At 43.4% G+C, this 20,714-nt stretch overlaps 1 protein-coding gene across 7 annotated transcripts in view; it reads left to right on the top strand.

Moving 5' to 3' along the window:
* The window catches only part of Ctnnd2 (catenin delta 2), an 813,816-nt gene that overhangs the window by 700,494 nt on the left and 92,608 nt on the right, over positions 1 to 20,714 (top strand). For 5 of the 7 annotated variants that reach the window (XM_063257971.1, XM_063257973.1, XM_063257977.1 and 2 more), the window contains 2 exons: positions 7,051 to 7,224; positions 20,568 to 20,642. In XM_063257971.1, the coding sequence (XP_063114041.1) occupies positions 7,051 to 7,224; positions 20,568 to 20,642 (249 nt within the window). The remainder of the gene's footprint in view (positions 1 to 7,050; positions 7,225 to 20,567; positions 20,643 to 20,714) is intronic. The other 2 variants (XM_063257972.1, XM_063257974.1) reach the window with 1 other exon arrangement.

The following is a 20,714-nucleotide window of genomic DNA, read 5'->3' as shown; positions in this document are numbered from 1 at the left end:
ACAATGCCCTGGGTCTCACCAAGACCCAAGGCAGTCAGTTTCCTGGCACCCTACACTGCTCCAGAGGCAAATTTGGGGGTTGCATTAACACAGCATCAATGCTGGCTGAGAAACTGGCCGGAGATTGAACCCAGTCTGATTTCAGGATTATATGCCCAGTGTTCTCACTGGAACATCCCTGTCCCGGCCCTCGCACCTGAAACGGGTGACTTTTGAGCGAGATGCTGATGCTGATGTGGCCTATTTACGTGGAAAGCGTGAGGTGTTGTTTGGGTTCGGAAAGATGGGCAGTCAGAGGGGCAGGGCGGTCTCACCCGTGCCACAGCGCTTCTTTCCCGGGTAGCCCTGCCATGAGGCTGGGAGTGAACAATTTGGAATGTCACCCTTGAACCCTGTTTTATGACATTGATATGCTTTTTTTAAGTTGAGTATAATAGTTCCTAATAGATGTTATGATTTTTACAAAAAAGCCTAAGTGACAATCTATGAGTCATTTGTCCCATTTTGGGGGTTTTTTGTTTTGTATTTTTCTTATGACAGTCTTCAAGGAAAAAAATATTTCTTTGCAGAAGTTTTGTTGAAACTGCCCTAAGTTAAAATGCCTTGAAATATTGTTATTCATAGAGAAGCTTCAAAGTTATGATTTCAACCAAATGATAGTTTTTAAAGGTTTTTAATGTGCCGTAAATTAATACAAACCTATTTTGAAGTGCCAGAAAATTCCTATCAAGCTTAATGAGGATGTAAACAGACAACAGTTCCACTTGTTTGAAAACCCCATTTAGTGTGATTTATCAAGCTCAGTGTAGTTTAAAAAGTCAAAAGTAGAAACTATCTTGCATTGAAAGACTGATGGGAAGTGGGTAAAGCTGGAAGCTTGGAGTTGGGGAGACACGTGAAGGCTGAATATAAGAGTGGACAAAGGAATGAAAGGGTGACATTCAGTCCAACAGGTTGCTGGGCAAGGTGGCTGGCGCCTCCTGCTGGGAAACGTTGGCATTGGGGCAAGCCTGGGGTCTCCTGAGAAAGTCTACAGGGGCTTGCCCTGTGCAAGTCACCATGGTGATACGGGAGCTTGGCCTGAACAGAGAAACCTGCTGAGAAAAAACAAACAATGAGCAGGATCCATGAGAAATCAAAACTTCTCTTAAAGTTTATTCTAAATTTAAATAGCTTTAAATAACAGGTATTTGCATAGGAAGGACATAAACAGTCAGAATGGAGACATAACTTGGATCCAGTGTTTCTACGTGATAGAGTTTCTCTCATAATCTTTGTTTCATAGTTTAGTGTCGATTGTAGTCAATTTAAGAAGTAATATTTTGCTGGGTTTTTGTTTTGTTTTGTTTTTATCCTTTTCGTAAGTTATATAGATGCCAAAGGCATGGATGAGTACAGAGTTTCAGCCTTCCAGGGTTTGCCACACCACACAGGCTGGCCTCTGTCCTTGCTGGGAAATAGCCCCATCTCAAGAGTGAACCTATCCCCCTTGGTAGTAAATTAAGAGTGTTTCCAAATTTTCACTAATAGAAACTGTAATGAACATCTGTGTCATTAAATCTTACTTACCTCCTTAATCATGTGATAAGGATACATTCTTCAGAATGAAATATGTGGACCACATGGATGTTTTTAGGGTTTAGATGCACAGAGCAGAATTTATCTCAGTCACGATCAGTGACAGCGGAAGCCTGCGGGTTTGGTGTTTTATTAACACCTTACAGCAGCGCCTTCGAGACACATGAATGCTCTTAGGTTTTCATTTCCTCTTATCGCCTGTTATTTTTCTTTTATCCAGACGGTTTTCCTTTCCTTATTTGCTACCATACTTTCTCTTTCGGTAATTAATACCATTTCCTCTCCAGCCATCTGCTGCGTTCAGCTGCCTGTCCAGGCTGGCTCCAGTCTGGTCTCGCCCGGCGCCCACCCCAGCATATGCTGGAAGCTTGAGGATTTGCTCTGCTCCTCTGTGTCCCGCGGAAACAAACCGCACACACCTGCACGTTCCCGCTGCCATCTCCCGCAGCCACTCGCTCCTACCCACGAGTGAAATCCTTTTTTCTCCTTCCAGCAGCTCCTACAAGTGCCTCCTTTATCGTAGGCAGGAGTGTAGATTTCAGACTCTGCTTCAGCTGTTCCATTTAGGGTCCTGGTTATACTCGTCTGCTCCATGGTCCACCCCCACTGAGCTCCGTGTCACAGACTATGGGACCAGGCTTTGTCTGCATCAGTGCAAGAGATAATTTGAGGCCTGTAATTCTCTGCTGTGGGTCTGTGTTCCTAATAGGACATTTATCAGCATTCCTGACCTCTGCTCTCTAGATTTCTGGTTATGACCACTCAAAAGCCCTACAGACCTAGACAGTTGTCCCTTTGATGGGTCAGATTGCTCTGCCTCAGGCCAGTCGAGACCAGAATGTCTTTCAAGAGATAAAGTCACCAAACACCCAGGTCATCCACAGCACATGGTATGTCAGGGACATAGACGCCTGACCACGGAGGACCACAGTGCACTTTTCCCAAAGTGAGGGTGGGAAGTTAGGAGCAGGGAATTCCCCATGAGCAGTGCTGTCCCCGTCTTCATCTCAGTGCTCAGAGAAGGGACAGAGGAGGCCAGCAGCCTTCTGTGGCTCCTCTCAGGATGCCAGCCGCCCTCCAGCACCCACCTGAGGGATCTGTTCCCACGGAGACCACCTGCCTCCTCCACTCCACACAGCAAATCAACAGGGAGCCCCGGAATGGCTTTTGTGCTGGAGCTTTGCTCAGAGAACCCTGGAACCCCAATGCTTCATTAATTCTCCTTTTTAATCCCTCAAATGCAAAACCCCTCTGGCTTCTTCTGCAGGGGAACCTGGAGATGGTGCAGTGACAGAAATCCCACTGGCCTCCGACACGCCCTCCACCACCCCCAACCAGCCCCCCCCCCACGCACTTGAGCTGCCCCTTGATTTTGAAGCACCCAAGAATCAACATGAAGAATCATTTCTCTTCTAACTTTTCAGTTAATTGAAAATTTTAAATACCTGTTGCATCTAAACTCCGCTCTCAAAAGGCTGGAAATGTTCCTGAAATACTGAAAGCAAAATAAACCATCCCTACTGTTCAGAGCAAGCCAGGCACCAACAGCAGAGGATGGGCTTGGTTGGGATCAGATTGGTTTTCATCCCCACCCCACCCCCGAAGTGCTTAATGCTGGCTGCAGCCTAATTAAACCAAAACTTACTGGAAGAAACTTTCCTTGGCGGTTTACCAACTTAGAGGCGTCTTCTCTACTCTGCAGTGTGTGATTTCCCCCGGGAATGAAGAATGGACTCTTAGAAGTCAGGAGTATTCCCCTGGTGCTGTGAATTCGCTCCCTTTATCTTTCAGCGTTTCTGGTCTGTTACTTATTTCCCTGAAGTTGCTTTCTAAAGAGTCATCCCTGCATATGAAGTGGCTGTGACACTGTCTAATTGGTAGAGAAATTTGGGGATTGAATTGCATGAGGGTGGCAAGATCCATCTTTGCTATTTACGTTTCCAACATACAGCTCTTCAGGAAAAGTTCTTTATTGAGTGTAGCCCTGACTGGCTGAGACTGGATCAGAGCCATGGCAGACAGGGAAAAGGAGCCCTGGGTTTTAATACCTTTCTTGTAGTAGAAGTCTTGCTCGTGCCCTTAGCAAATGCTTTCTGTTTGGTGCCTGTGGTACCAAGCCCAGAGGGTTGAAGTCCAGAGACTGGGGCCACTTGTAGGCTAGTTCAGAGCAGAACAAGAGGTATTCTACTAATCTGCCCTTGTTGGTTTCCTGTAAATACTTTGTTTTCTTTAGTTGGACCATGTTCTTTGTAAAATAGAAATCTCTGTCTCCTGACACCATAATATGTTGCTGCTGTCATTTTCGTATTTCATACTCTTAAAGGATTTTTGGTACTATGTCCTCAAGATAGAGTCAGGAATAGAGTTTGCGAAGGGTTTATGAACATAGTCCTATGTTCTGAAAGACTAAGGAGCTGGGTAGTTGGCATTTTTTGTGTGTCAAACGTTTTTCCACTATGTGCTTTCCTTCAGTGACCCAGCATTTTAGAAATGTTAGATGCAAAGTATCCGATATTTAACTTTATAAATGAATTGTTTCTCTATGGTACAAGAGTTGCACATTGCACAGTTTCTCATGAGTCCTCCCTTAGAAAACAACATGAGAAGTTTGCCTGTGAGCTCTGTGTGATGAGGCATGTTTCTAATCACTGTGCTCTACAAGACTGAGGCAGGAGGATGGCAATTTTGAGACCAGCTTGGAAAGTTCAGAGACTTAGCAAGACCCTGTATCTATATGGGAAAAATAAAAAAGACTGTGAATACAGCTCAGTGTGAAGACCCTAAGCTTCATACTCAATACCAAATAAATAAATGGGAAAAATAGGATGAAAAACAAAAAGAAAAGTGTCGCTTGTACAGAGTCATTTCACCTATACCAGTCAGCCCTGCTTTCACCATAATCCTTTTGTTTTTCAAAGGACAAAATCCTTATGTTCATGTTAATGCTTCAGGACCATTTCCAACCATTTTCATTGATGAGAATCTCTTTTTCATGGATCATTGATACCTCCCCCAAATAAAATCAATAATATTTTGAATAAAGCACCTAGATACATGTCAGATACACTGGCGGGCTTTGCAGTGATTCTTTTTCTCAGGATTAGCATGGGAGGGTGCCGTCAGTGTCCTCAAATATCAGAGAATCCTCTTTGAACTGCATCCCTAGCTGCCTTCAAAGGTGATCAATAGTCATATCATCGGTTGTGCCTCTGTTTCCTTCAGATTCATTCCTTACCTTTAAGAAGTGATTGTAATCAAAAGTAGCAAAGAGTTATATTGATGACCCGCAAAGCAGAGGAAAATTTGCTTTCAGTTTATTGTCCTGAATATTGCACATGAGTTAGAAAAGTCCAGGACAATGCCCAGTAAATGATGAGATGCCCAGCATCCCCCGCTCCCCCACGTCAGCTGTCACTTCGCATTGAGTGCCCCATTTCTACCTCTGTCCACAGCCTCCTGTCACATCAGCCTGCACACTGGAAATCTCATTCGTGTTGAGCTGAAATATCATATTCTGCTTTTTCAGGATAGTATTTGGATGTTTATATGAAAACAGCAGTTTCCACGTTGAAGGAGATGACAAAATAGAAAATGAAATGAACAAAAGCTAGGTGAAACGTCTTTTCTGTTTCTTATTACATGAGCCCAAAACCTCGCCCGTGCAACTGGTTTCCTTGGAGAAGCCAGGACTGCTACTGCGTCATCTTCCAGCCTGACAGAGCCACAGAATGACTTGTTACCATTTCCCCAATGCTGTCTCTCTGCGCAGAGCAGTGAATAAGTTGCAGATAATGAGCCAGGTGCAGTGTGACGTTGCTGATTCGCTTCCAATTTGGTTTTAATGTTTGAAAGAGAGGCTCTGGCTTCCTCAGTAGAGAGGCTGTTCACAGGTGCGGAGTTGTCGCTGAGTGGGTGAGATGAGGGTTTGGTACAGGAGCAGGAAGCCTCAGACACCAAGTGTCCTCATTACACAGAGGAGATTGAGTGACAAGTCGTGACGAGGCCCTTGAATGGGATGTCTAGAATCTGACCACAGCATGGAAACTAAGCTGTTTTATAATTGAGAAGAGGACATTCTAAATTTTTCTCTGGGAAGATAAACAATGAAATTCTTGAAATTTTTTTGTGGCAGTTAAATAGCTTTATAGTATCTCTGGTACCATTTTCATTTTTGTGTTGGAGGAGGCAAGCCCAGATTTTTTCCAGAGTTTTCCAGAATTTCCAGAATTTTTCTGAAATTTTCAGAGTTAAAGAATTTAGATTGTCAAATATAGTTTTGTTTTCACATTTCCCACATTTACATACACCTGCATATATATATAATCTATATAGATCTATCATTTATATTATACTTAAATTATTAATGATGACAAGTAAGCTAAATAGTTTAGTATTCCCACCTTAAAATTATAAAACATTGTCTTGTTTTATTACGATTTTTCTCAGAAGTGAATTTGGATATATTTTTCTTAAACATATAATATATTTTATTTCTCTCATATTCATTTTCTTTAGTTTTACAACAGAGAAAAGCTTTATGTAATCAAAGATCAGAATCATATCAGTTTTTATGATTCTTAAAATCATAACGATAAATTTTAAAATATAGAGAAAAAGGAAAACATTTCAGTGATGCATTTTCATGATTATTGTGGGTTTTTTACGATAATGCGCAAGCTCTCAAACTGCTTCACATCTTACTTTGTTCATTTAACTTTTATTGTTATCATTTGTCCAACTTGCTAAAGTCCTCATAACTGTTATTTTTAATGGTGTGCTTATTCTTTTGTGCCTCTAAGCTGTAATTTTAGAAATTATGTGTAATTAATTTTTAATTACATATTCTCCCATTATTCATTATATTCAATTCAGAGCAAATAGATCACTGAATAATCTACCCTTGCCTGTGGCTCACGTCCGCGCATCTAATAAACCAAAGCAATGTTCCGTCCTTCATTCATTTTGTCATTTGATTTTTGGAAGTAATGATGGTGTTCAAAGTCAAGCAAATAGGCAGCTTACAAATTATGTAGGAATTATCACAATTACACGTATGGAATTGTACATGAGTGATCATAGTCCGACATCAGGAGCAAAGGCATTTTGTTGCTGGCAGCTCCTGTGCCACAGCTGATGTGCGCTGTTCCTGAAAGATGCCTCCCTGATCTCTAGCCTCCTCCTACCCAGCGCCTAATCCCTCTCCACACTCACTTTCCCGTGGCCAGTGTGTTAGCATATCCCCTTCAGCTCCTGGTTACAGCCGCTTCTGCCCCTGCTCCTGCCCACCCCGCCTCCGTCACAAGCTCCCCCTGGCCAGAAGGGCTCTCCAGCCCGCGTGGTCCCCGTAACTACTGACCCTCCATGCCGCTGATGCCCCACCTGTTGGGATGTGTGCCTGGGATGTGTGCGCAGGGCTGCACCGAAAGTGTGAGGGTGTTAAAGGTGTTTACTCTCTCGTTTTTCTTCCACCAGTGGGATGGAGTAGGACCTCTTCCAGACTGTGCAGAGCCACCAAAAGGAATCCAGATGCTGTGGCACCCATCCATAGTCAAACCCTACCTCACGCTGCTCTCTGAGTGCTCAAACCCAGACACGCTGGAAGGGGCAGCAGGCGCCCTGCAGAACTTGGCTGCAGGGAGCTGGAAGGTACGGCTGGTTCATTGCAATATGAAAGAGATCTGGAACAATGAGATGAGTGAGTCTTTAGGGTGTGATACAAGCATAGCTGTGAGAAATGCATTCTGATAAAGAATTTCAGGATGGTAGAGGGGGGGAAGCTTGAGTCTTTGGTCTTAGAAAGGTGTCACTTCTTTTTATGGTCTCGAGGGTCCTTCAAGAGCATCAAGAACCCGGAGGAATAGACGAGAGGATAGGCCTGGGAAATCTGTAAAATGCCTGCCACTCTGTGTGGAGAGCTGGGCTACTTCACTTTCAGGCTGGCTGGGATTGGCTGCTGTTGTTGAGGCAGGCCCTCCTGTGCGCTGTCGAGGAAGTGGGTCTGCAGACATCCTGTATAAAACCCCTGTGAATACTTCTCATGTTACACTAGGTTCCAGTCCCAAAAGAAGACCACCCTTTGCATTTTCAAGTTATAGCTTAAAAAGAAAAAAAATTATTGTTAACTTTGGCAAAGACACTAAAGCCACCAGATTCAAAGCGAGTGTCAGCAGTTACCCATCTGTTCCTTCGTCTGCACCACAGGTCTTTGCAGAGCTGAGGAGACTGCTCCCTGCAAGGGGGTCTCGTGCCTAAGCCCTCACTTATTATATCTTTGTACCCCCACTATTTGCCCATGTGCTTTGCTTAGCAAAAACCACCCAAGCACCAGTATTAACTTAAGGAATTAAGAGAGCCCGTTCCTCTACGTCTTCATAAACCTACACCATTTCTCGGTGATTTTCACAGAACCCCTCAGAGCCTTTAGCTTGGGTGGAAGGGATTCACCTTAACAAAGAAGTCCCAAGTACAGTCACTGAGATCCTGTCACATAAGCAAGTGTGCCTGCTGTTAGAAGGAGGAGGACACATGGGGGAAATGTCAACAGAAAACAGAAAAAGTTTTTCTTTCTGCCATCGTGTTCCATCCATTTACTACCAAAGCTCAGGATCTCGAATGCTCACAAATCACTCTTTTCTGCGACATTGATCCTCTTCGAAGTGGTGTTAATGTTGACACGTGTCCGCAGATGATTGTCAGAAGCTCAGAGCCACACTGTCACGCAGCCGGGCCTCGGTATTGTTTAGCTGCACACGCCCTTCTGCTTACACCTTTCCATGGTGGCCTTCTCCCCCTCTCTGTCTCTGGGTCATTTTTTGTTTCCAGTGCTGCTGTCCAAGGCACAGCTCTGCCTCCTGTCTCAGCCGCATCTTCCCAGCTCTCGGGCCCAGCCCCTGACAGTCTGTGGAGCCAGCTGCTGATGCATGGGCAGACTTCTGTCCCAAGGAGGCACCCACTGTCCCTTTCCTTCCCGAACCTAAGTCTTCCCCATGATTTCCCAAAGTATTTGGGGGCTGGAAGTGAAGAAATCTCTTGCTTTTCAACCAGATTGGTGAAAAAAGTTTTAAAAGCAGACTCCCAGCAGGCGGGTGTGTGACCTTAAATCACCAAGAAGAGGTCGTCCTGGAAATCACTTCTTTGAAAGAGAACTTAGATCTCAGGTCCCTCTCGGCTTCACTTAGTTCTAGGGAGCTTTGCCTCCTATCCCACATCAAACCAAGGCTCTGCCTGTTCAGGACATCAGTGTCGCCTCACAGGCTTACCTTATCATCTTTGAACAGAGATCAGTACCATGCTGCCTCACTCTGCCTCATAGAGGTCTGCCACCACACAGGGTACAAGGACCTGAGCCAGATGTGAGCCCAGTGGGTTGTCACCGTATGTGGTCCCACCCCTCTCCCCTGCTTCGTGTCACTCGATAGACTGTCATGGAAAAGTGAGCTCTGGGCTGATTCGGACCCACATTTGATGGTGGCACGTCAAGCATACCACCTGGAGACATGGTCCGTTATTTTACCAGGTACAATATTCCTTGAGATGTACTTGGTCCTTCATGATGACAATTTAAAAATGAAGCAATGCCTTTGGCCCCTAGAAAATGGTGACTTAAGAGCCCAGCTTTTAATCTCTGCATTCCATCTGTTCCAAAAGTAACAGTCAGACTTGGGGTTAAAAATAAAACGTCTGAAACCAAAGCCACACAGGAAGCAATTCACAGCACCAGAGGTGTGCAAAACAACGGCTAGTGAGTGTGAGGTTAAAGAACTGCTCCCTCCCCAGCACCAGATTCAAAGCAAGTGTCAGCAGTTACCCATCTGTTCCTTCGTCTGCACCACAGGTCCTTGCAGAGCTGACGAGACTGCTCCCTGCAAGGGAGTCTCGTGCCTAAGCCCTCATGAACCTAAGTTGCCTCACTTATTATCTCTTTGTATCCCCACTATTTGCCCATGTGCTTTGCTTAGCAAAAACCACCCAAGCACCAATATTAACTTAAGCATCTCTTCATCTACAAATGTCTACTGGTCAGCCAGGACTTAGTATCACATATTACAGACAGGCTATCCTCAGATGCTCACATTGTATGGCCCTTTACTTGGGTCTTTCGTTCTGATGGAAGCGTAATATATAATATAAAGGTGATAGGAAGGAGTCATAGGAGAAGCACAGTCTTTTCTGGGTCTGGAGTCGGGTTTTCCAGCAGGCTCAGGATTTCTGCAGCACTGTGCAGCCCTGGGGGTCACGATAGTAAATGTCCTGTGTCAGTCACCAGCACTGGGTCTTAGGACAGCCAGGCCAGCTGGGATAGCTGCTGAGATATGTCTTCATTTTAGGTATGAGGAGTAGGAAAACGATAGGTTTTTAAGTCTTTGGCCTTTTTTTTCAAATGCTGTTCTACTTTGGGTTATATAATGCCAGATATGGACAAGTGTGATGATTGCTCTTTCTGGCAATAACATCCTGCTGGGTGCTTTTAGCACAGAAAGTTGAATTTTAGGCCAATACAGTTACCCCCAGCATGGAGCTCATGCCTGCATATCCAGAGGGTGTTGGTAAATTTTTCTAGAACAAGTAGAGACTGCTGAGAAAGAGGCAGAGGGCCCTGGAAGAGCCAAAGTCAGCCTCACAGAGCTGTCCAGTGTTAGGGACAGTTTAGTAGCTCTGACCTTGGATTCCCCAGCTTGCCTTAGATTTTAGGTCACAAATGAGAAAATGCAAGGAATATCACTTCTAAGCAGACATAATATACCTAAAATGTACTAGAAGCTAGAGTCGCTACCTGGATAGAAAAAAGAAAGAAGAATTATTTTTAAGTAAATATATGGATTAAAGAACAAAAAGTAGCAGAGGTCATTCAGTGTCCTGGCTGTTCCGTATCTGCTATATTAACAGTCATAATGCTGACCTGTCACCAAGAAAATATTGAATTATTACTAGTAAGTTTTGAAAAATAGCATTTTAGAAACATTTATATCCCAGTGACCAAAGTTGAATTTTGACACTTAGGATGGTGGTCTTATTATAAGCCTCACTTACCTAATAATCCTAGGCAAATGGAGATTGCTAACAAGTATTTCTATATATTTGTAAATATATACATATCTACATGAGAGTTTTCTTGACAAAATACAAATAAGCAAGCTTGTAGAGAAGGCAATCACAGTAGCTCCAACTATGGTATAATTTATTAATTTACTATATTGCATGGCAATGAAGCTGAAATTTTTAGAGAAAATTGAAGATTTTGATTAAGCCAAATACTAATAAATTATTATAATTTCAAGAAGATTGACAGTGAGTCAAACCCAAGCCAAGTGAAGAAATTCTTACTTTAAAAACCATAATTTCATGTACCAACTCCACACATAAAAAAGTGAATCCCTGTGTATTGTAAACAGGTACCAACAAAAAATAAAAATTGATTTTAAAAAGATAGTTTTAAGAAAAGTTTACAATAATTAAAATCCTGATTTACAATGGACAACAGTACAGACGTTCTCGGTGACAGAGTTTCCATTGGAAATTCAGAGTTCAGAGAATGTGTTTTTATAGCATCTGTCAAAATTGAGTGGTATTTCTTTAGTGTCCTTAACTTTTTATGGCCCAACAAAAACAGAAATGTGGAGGTAAAACACCCGAATTTTGCATGGAGGCAACTTTTTATGGACCTCATCGGCTGAAACAATAACTTCCTTTTATGAGAAGAGACTGCAACACTCTTTTTCTATGACAAATTGAGTAGCAAACTAGATCTTCATAATGGCTCTAACACGTTTTTAAACTTTAAAATACTCATTACTTGGTTATGAGCATCAGAAGAAGATAATGGCATTATGCAGAAGCAAAGTGATAAATATTTTTCATAGCTGGCACGGACTTCAGTTACCTTTTTCTCATTTACAGTGTGGTGATGTTGTTTGTTGCAGAATATTAAATCAACTGAAAGTAGTTTGAAGATTTCTGAAATGTGATGGAATGCTCTTCAGCTCCCATTTACGGATTATTTCCACTGTAATTGAGCTTTATGAAAATCCAGGGCTTCAACTGTAGAAATACATCTGTGCTAGCTAACAAAACAAACATCTTAGATAACTGAATATAATCAATTTTACAACTGGATTATGGCTATTCTCAATGTTGTCTGACCATTTATTTTGAAAATTAGAAATAATTTTAAGATGCTTAGATAATAACGTGTATATTCAGTTAAATGACATGACAGCAACAAAGACATAGGGAGGAAAGAAACAGGATCTCTGATTGTGTGATCTAACTGAATAAAATATGTGAAAGAACTGGGACATCAGACTTACCTGTAGGGTCCGAGACAGCAGTCTTGAGAAGGATGCTGAATTTGGCCTAGGTTAGCGGACAGCACATCATGATGAAAGTAAACCAAGGCAGATGAGTGGATGCAGCTAATAAAAGGAAGAATCATCATTTGACATTAAGATAAAGTGAACTGGCTTTGTCCCAGTTAATGATGTGAGGCAAAGCATAAGGTTTAAATGCAAAGAAACAGAGTTTTGAAAGATTGTGGTGGAAATGGGGCGTGAACCATTATGCATAATGGGTAAAAATCAGGCCAGAAGGAAAAGCACTGTGTTCTCCAAGGTCTTTGCCCAAATAGCAAGTTCCTAGGAATGGTACACTCAGAGGCCATACAACAAGCCTGAAGCAGGACAAGAAAGACCCCTCCCAGTTAGCAGAAGATGGGAAGGACCGTGCCCATAACCAAGTCACAACCCTAGCAATTTCTTGTCATCCAGGAGGCAGTATTGGCCCCAAAATTATATGCATTACAAACAATATCCACACCCAAACACACTGTAAGGTATACCTATTTTTTACAGCTTGGCATTGGCTTCATCTTTATCATTGGACAATCTGATTTCTGAAATCCTAAGTTATGAATCTCCATTCAGAAGTTGTAGAAACTTCTGAAGCAGAAGAACTTCACTTCCAATCGAGATGCTGAGTTGAACTTCCTTTGAGAAAGAAGACGATAATTACAAATCAGAATATATGAAGCAGTGGGTTTTTTTTTATAAGATTAGTCTTCTTTTAAAGACTTTGTGAAAATAGTCAATGAAGGGTAAAGAATTTGAGAAAACAGGAAATGAAGATTCCTAGATCACTACTTTGAAGGGCAGAAAGCCATAGCAGGAGGATGGAGAACCCATGAAGCCTACAGACCCACTGCACTTACAAGATCCCGCTGGGAATCGGGAAACCACAGTGACTGGAGCTCATAGGTCAGAATACCTGAGAGGAAAGTCTGACATAGAAAAGTGGAGGTGTGAAGAGGATTCCCCCTTGACATTCATGAGCTATCAGCACATGCTTCAGGAAAATGTCCACAGCTGGGGAAGGTGTTCTGAAATTACAGGAGACAGTGAACTTTACCCCTTACAAGGGGTGAGTGTAGTGTGTGTCTCCAGGTGTCAGACAAGAAAACCTCATAATTTATGGGCCTTATGGTAGCATATGAAGAAGCAACTTGCTTCCATGTAAATAATAATTAGCCCTTGACTAACCATGCTGTAGTCTTTCCTACCAAGTCTTAAAACTAAGACCCAAAAGGAACAACAGTTGCCAAATAAATGGACTGTATTCTGTGTCCCTATACAGACTATGAATAAGAACTACATTCCTGAATACAAGAATTCCCAGCACCCAACAAATTAAAGGTATCTAGTATTCATTTGAAAATTACCCTTTTATCAAGCAAAGGGGAAAATATAATCTATAATGAGAAACTGGCTCAAAATTGACAGAGATGTTGGAACTAGCAGGCATGAAATTATTTATAACTGCATTCTCAAGTTCAGAAAGTTAAATGGAAATATAGAAATATATAAAGGAAGCAACTAAAATTTATAGAATTGAAATATAGTGTCAGCCATGGAAATATTTGGGATGCAATTAACAGCAAATTAGACATTACCATAGAAAAGGTTAATGAACTTGAAGGCGATAGAAACTATCCAAAATGAAAAGCCAAGAGAAAAAGAAAAAGCAAGACCATCAGTAGGCATCAGTGGGCCTGATAATCACATAGTTGCAGCCCCAGATGAGAGAAGGAATAAAGGAGCAAGAGGAGAAAGGAAAGAGTTGAAGGAATATGATTTAGTATTCAAAATTTAATGAAGATTACAAACGAATAGATTAAAGAGTCCAAAAGCCAAGAATATAAATAAACTATATCAAGAGGCACCATTAGCCAGTCGCTCGAAATCAATAAAGAGAAAAATCTTAAAAGCCATCTAAGGAATGACAGACACAGTCTCTGTAGTAAGGTTCTCGTCAGCACCACGGACAGCGCAATTCCCATAGGCTGGGGCCAGTGAGGCCGTGCTTTTCTCTCAAGCACTAAAGAAAGCTGGACCTGCTGGGTTCCTCTGAGTTCTGCCTCAGATGTAGACTAGGCTGGGAATGGGCATCGTAGACACCTGAGCCGCCATGCCAGGGGACGATTCTAGCATAAATCTGCAGTTAACGTAGTTGCAGCATGATCAGAGCAGTGGTGATTCGGGACTTGTCACCTTTGATAGCCTGATCTTCCAGTCGTGGAGAAAAGCAAGCATCTGCCCTGCACTAAATGTTCTAGCACCATACCCGGGGGCCACGGGAGTATGAGATTTATTTGACTTTGGTCTCCCATTGGTGCACATCTCCCCTTTAGACCTTAGCAGGGCTCTTGTGGATATGGTCAAGGCTTGCTGGCTCCATAAAGGATGGCAGTGGCTTTGACCCTGTGTGCATGTGTCTTTTCAGTGGACAGTGCTGTCAACACAGACACTTGATGTGAGAAAGCAGCCTGGCATCTTCTTTGACCAGTGAAAGATCTTTTCATCTCCCACTGTGGCCCAGAAAGTGGAAGACGGTTAAACAGATGAATATGACTTGAGGCCTCCCGTTATGATAGAATAAACATGTAGATAGAAAGACCAACAAGGTACTGCAAATGCCAGGGGTTTCCATGAGGTCACTCGGACAAGGAGGTGATGAGGAGGGAGGAAGCCCCCTCCAGCAACACGGGGCAGGGCCAGGATTCAGTCACTTGGAACTCCTTTCACTACACTAGCATGTACTGTTACTTAGCGATATGCCAGCTGCTATCTCAAAGAGACCCTCAGTTATGTTCCAGATATAGAAGGCAGGAGTTACTCTCCCCTCATGCCACAGGAAATGGAAGATGTTAAAGGCAGGGAATTTTGAAACAATTTACCTAAATTAAGAACCCATTCTTCTGTCTTTAACGTGGAATTCACAAGACTGCCCCCGTCATTACCATCCAGCAGTCAGAAGCAAGGGAAAAAAACTTCATAGAGCAACAAAAACTGTTCTATGGAAATGAAGATCACACCTGTTTGTCCTTGTTTATAAGCTGCACTCAACCCCTAACCTCCAGGAGATAAATGCTTTTAACCACCAATCTCCACCAACAGTAAAGAAAGGTTTGCAGTAAGGTCATCTAAATCCACCGTCATGAAAAATAAAATTCCCTCATCTAATAAGACAACAATTTGATGATATATTCAATTTGTGCTGCAAACACTACCTTTATTAAAGTATAATTATGCCTGAGTCACCCAACTATCTGAGGCTTCAACAAGAACTGTGCTTTATACGTGCAGGACTGAAAGACCTCATCACCACAATCCCCTCTGCAGATAGATTTCAGATTTCCCCTTCCCTTTCATCATCAAACTACTTAAGAATTGCATTGTATTCTCCAAAATGAAATTTTTTTTTCTGGCTCCAAATAAAACAAGAAGTCTAGTCCCTCTTCCCGTGATAGTCTGTGTTTAGAAAGATAAACAAGATACATTAAAGGGGAAGTTTTCCGGCTTGGTGTCTAGTGAGAATAAAAACAACTGAATTACTTTGTTGTTTTGGTCTGAACAAGAAATATCAGCAAATCTGTTAGGTGTGAACCTGTCTACATCACACCCCCGTTAGAGGATAGGCCAGTGGCAGCTCCCAGCCTTACCTTCTCCATAGCCTGGGCCTGCAGCACATAAATGAGAGAAAGGCGGGAGGTTCTGAGTGAGGTCTAAGGCAGCCTCAGTCTCATACCCGCAAGGCCTGCCCCTGAAAAGAGTCATATGCAGTCCCCCCAAAGGCACTGCTCAATGCCACCTGTACACGGGGATGACGCCAACAGTATTCGATAGCATTCGCAATAGACAAAACCTGTGTTCAAACAGGTTCATTTTTAAAAACAAAGTTTTTTTAAATTGAAAATTACTGATCCTTGAGATAGCTTGAGAGTGAAGAAACAGGCACATGCCCTTACTGCAGGAAGTGCTTCCTGGGGTCACTGTTGCTTGAACTTGACCTTTATACTCTCACCACAAACAGTAGAAAGGCCTCTTCCATCAGCCATTAACTGGGCATTGATACTTTCATTAATATATTGGACATTGATTTATCAGCATTGAATGAATATGTGCAATAAAATTCAGCCTTTGCACTAATCTGGTGCATTTTTAAAAATCAAAGAGAAAAAAGTATTTAAAACATACACCTAAATGACTAGTAACTTCCATTCCTTAACCAACATTCACATTTATTTAACTGATTTAAATTAACCCATAGGAAGACATTCTCCACCAAGTCTCTCGATTAGAGATACTGCTTTCCAAGTTAAATTTGGGAATTTTGAAAGCAAAGGATGTTTATTCCTTTAACAGCTCTGAGTTTAAAGAGCTGACACAGGAATCCTATGTCTGTCGCATAGAAACCTCAGCCTGGGGAGGGCTGACATCATTCCGCTGCTTCATAAGTCTCACAGCAGCCACCAACTTCAATGCTTTTGTCAAATGGAAAATTTAGTGATTCAGATAATAATGTAAGGCATGCATCAAAAACACAGGATTTCTTATTACTTAGGCACTGTTTACAATAAAGTACCAGCAAAATAAGACTAAATAATAGTTTTTCTGCCCACTGATCATGAGATTGTGATACCATGGTAAACAAAATGGTGTTGCAAATAAATTCACAAGTAAATCTCAGGATCTCATGCAGTCTGCAGCAGATTCTGTATAGGTATTTCTCATTTTATAGCTTAGAACTTGAAGTGCGTTGTAGCCTGGTGAGACAAGAAAACATAGTGTTCCTGAATGCTTACATTATGTTCAGAAGAGCTAGATTTCAAAGTGTGCTTCTTTCAACAGAAAAAAAAAAAAATGGGGAATTGGCTAATTTAATAAAGTCAATGGGAAATGCTCATCTAACAGAAAAGTATTCAATAGCAAACTGTACTCCTAAAGCAAGAATACTTTTTTAAAAATAGGAAATTAATAAACATTTTAGCACTATAATGGGTTCAGCCCTAGAAGAGATTATTTTGTATTTAAGGTTAACATTATGTTTAGTTATTTAACAAATTATTAGAATTTCAAAGGGGACAAACAAGTGAAATTACACTGCTAATCTTCTTTTAGGGACATAGATCAGCTTTGATATAATTGCCTCAGCTTAATCAGAGGAGAAATTTTTGCAGGAATTACAGACATCAATGTGTTCGTGGTTAGGTTGAGAGTTTTTGAAGGAAATCCCCTGGAAGTCCACATAAGACTGAGACAGCCTGAGTATAAAGGTTACTCTCAGGCATACAGCAAGGAAACTTACTGGACACGCATCTGTGTACAGCTAACACCATTCTGTGTAATTTGCTTTTGTTATGTAAAGCATTTAATCTAAACATTTCTGGGTAAATTCAGCCAACCTCCATTGATTCCCATTCCCTTTAGGCTGAAAGCAGGACTCCTGTCCTGTTCCTCCTCCCTTCTCCTGTCCTCCCTGTGTAGTACAAGCTAAACTTGGAGGGTCAGGCAGGCACCCATGATAGAGGATGGGGATTGGGTCATGACTTGATTCCACTTCTCAGTCAGTAATGTTTCCTATCTTCTGGCACCTGTTGTCTGAGACACACATGGATATTGCGATTGATGATTGCCCTGGCCCTGGCTCATGCTCTATTGGCTCATACCTGCCTCCTTCTTAAGTGAGCTCCCCAAAGAGCAGCCCCATCTTTTCTCTGCCCATCATTCTTGCTCTCCTTGGCCAAGTAACTCCTCTGCAGCCCCAGGTCCTTAGCCCTTCCTCGCCTGAATTACACATCACTCATTCAAGCCCATCAAGCACTCAGGAATCCCTTGCCACACTGAGGCACAGGAGCTATCTCCAGCCCAGCAAGCCGTGTTGTCATTTGTACCGAGTCTCCCACCCCAGGATGGTCCTGGAGACTTTGAGCTTGTCCAGCCTCTTCTGTAGCCCAAGAAGGGCTGCAGAGTTGCTGTCCACTGTCCACTCTGCCATCTCCACCACAAGCTTTATCATCACCTGTCACCCGTCACCCACAGCAGGGACTTGTCGGGGACATTTTCAGGGTTTAGGTTGCAGCCCACACGGTGCTGTTCATCTTCCCCTTTCCCGAAGTGTGTCTTCTGCCCCTGCTTGGAGGTGCTGTATGGAGTCTGAGGAGAGAGGGAAATCACTTCTAGCCTACTCAAACCCCTCCACATGGGACCCACTTGTGATGCTTTCTTTTCTGTCCCATCCTCACAACACCTTACTGCTGAGCCAAATAATAACCCAAGCTTCTCCCTCAGAAGACCTGGGCTGGGAGGAGACAGCATCCAGCAGTGCAAAGCACTATCCCGTCATGCAAATCCAAACAGTCCTTTCCTGACACAAAAAAGCCCCTAAATACATGGTGTCTTACACCAGGCCTCTTAAGTCCAGGCAAGCTGTTCTCAAGACTCTAACTTGAAATGCACAGTAGCCTCACTAGTCGTACTCATTGGTCCTTAACTCAGGATTCTAGTGGTGGGCCAGATGAATCATTTGAAGCCAGAAACGGTAACACAAAGACCAAGGTTAATTTGTAAGGCATTCGATCGACCCTGAGCTTTTGTACTCATACTGTCTGTCAGAGCAGAAGAGACCGGAGATCACAGGTGCTGGCTCGTAAGAGCCTCCCAGGCCCAAGATTTGGCCGAGCATTTGCCTTTCTGTGCATCTCTTTTCTCATCTGTAAAATGGGAATGACTCTCATGCCTATTGCACAGAATTTCTAAAGACTAGAGTTACTGTATCAGAAGAGGCCTGAACAGTGCCCAGCGGGTGGTTTAAGTGTTAAAATTAGCTGGGATGTTTGAAGGGATCCTGACCCTCTTGGGTTCCTTATTGGAAAACCCTTTTGCCAGAGTCTAATTCCGATGCTGCTCTTCTCCTGGGCCAGATCCTCTCCCTCCTCAACCTTCTCCTCCTCCTCTACTTCATTTTTGTCCTCCCACAACTCCTCCGCCTTCTCCTCCCTGCCCCCTTGTTGCTTCTCTGCCGTCTCTCTTGTGGTCACTGAGCATCCACACTAAGCTCCCCAGTGTATCTTCCTACCAGCATCCTGGTTCATACCTGACCTCCCTTCCCTCTGCACTCGCTGCTCCATCCATTTACAGAACATCAGGGTTCAGCCACAAGATTTCCACCTCAGCCACTGTAAGCCACATACACACTTCTCTGCACCACCCCCATTTCTCCTGCAGGGGTGGGCTGATACCTTAGGGAGCATTACCAGCATATGTCTTCGAGTGTTAAGAAAATGTATGCAAATTTACAGCACTTTTTTATTGATTCTGAGTCACCATATACTGCGGTAAGAGTGGAAATCTATATGCACATTAAACACAACAGCTAACTGTAAAATAAAAGCTATGTTTTCCATATGTCAATAACGTAAGTATCAAACCCATTGTCTATTTACTCCTCTTCACTTAGGGAGCACATATCGCTGCTAATGATTTCCTCATGCCAGAAACATGTCTGTATTTTACATACGCTAAGGGCTCTACCTAATGGCTGTTGTGTTGTCTTTTGTTGTTGTTGTTACTCATGAATCAGTTCCTGTCAAAGCTGAAAATCTGTCATTATTTTCTCCAAATGCCAGTTCATGTTTCCATCCAACATTAGGGGATGTTGTAGCTGGACTTTCAAGGACAAAGTCATGTCCATCCTTTTGGGCTCATTCCAGAGATGGCCCGTTCTCCTGTGTCCCTGTGCAGGGTTGGAGGAAGAAATGGGCACCTGCTGGGGGTCTGAGCAGAGGAGGAGGAAGGAGGGAATGAGATGACAACAAGTGGGGGGGAAATGTCAGCAGTGTGAAGAAAAGAAGAATTGGACAAAAAGGACCCAGGTGACTCCTGTGGCCCAGTTAGTTAACACCGTAGTGTCCAAATTTTCTTATCAGTAAAGTAAGCAAGTCCACTTCCAAGAGGTTTGGAGCATTAGAAGAGAGCACAGATGCCAGCAGCGTGGGAGTGGAGGGAAGCCATGCCAAGGAGCAACTAGTTGTCCCCATTTTCCCTGCCACAGGTGCCTGGGACAGTCCTGTGCTGGCTCAGGCAGCCGAGCTCTCTCCTCAGTGTTCAGGATGCTGGTAACATACCCATATAGCCCCTCTCCTCACTCTGTTTCACAACCCCTCCTTCTGCTCTGTTCCCTGCCTGCTTTTGGGGAAATACGCAAGCACCTGGGCCCTGAGGAAGCCCAGGCTTCTGGTCTGTTGTGGCCTGGGCCTCAGGACCAAGAAGGACACAAGTTGTAGGCAAAGCAGAAGTGTCCAGAGGAAGTCTTCTCCAGCGTGCTGACCAAACGCACTGCAGGAAGTGGACTGTAGTGCCAAGAGCGAGCGCTGTCCTCTCCGGGAAGGAGTGTCAGACCCAGGTCTCAATAAGTAGCATCTCTGTGTCTAACTCTGCCGAGGTCCATCTCTTCACTTCTGAAGAGTGGAGCTCCCTGGAACCCAGAGGTGCCCCATGAGTTCTGTCTGCTCAGTGTCCACCCTCAGGTTTCCTGAGTATGACACACAGGAGGGAGAAAACTGCTTTACGGGGTGATGCTGATGAGAAACTTTGTGAATGTGCCTTCTAACGTAGGATGGGATGAAGTTGTTTGTTTTTTTAATCTCATATTTCATGCAGGGCTGGGCTGAGGATGTGGCAGGCATGGCGTATGCCCTACGTTCACTGCCAGAGGGGGCTCCCTGCCTGCCACAGGTGAGAGCCAGCTCTGGGGTGCCTGCCCTGTGGGGGAGGGGGTGGAGAGGGCCCGGCGGGGGAGGGGGGAAG

The sequence above is a fragment of the Cavia porcellus genome, unplaced genomic scaffold, assembly GCF_034190915.1.
Source record: "Cavia porcellus strain 051 isolate PalLab524CR breed Dunkin Hartley unplaced genomic scaffold, mCavPor4.1 scaffold_11, whole genome shotgun sequence".
Taxonomy (NCBI): domain Eukaryota; kingdom Metazoa; phylum Chordata; class Mammalia; order Rodentia; family Caviidae; genus Cavia; species Cavia porcellus.
The sequence above is the reverse complement of the archived record's forward strand: the minus strand, read 5'-3'. Positions and strand labels throughout refer to the sequence as shown.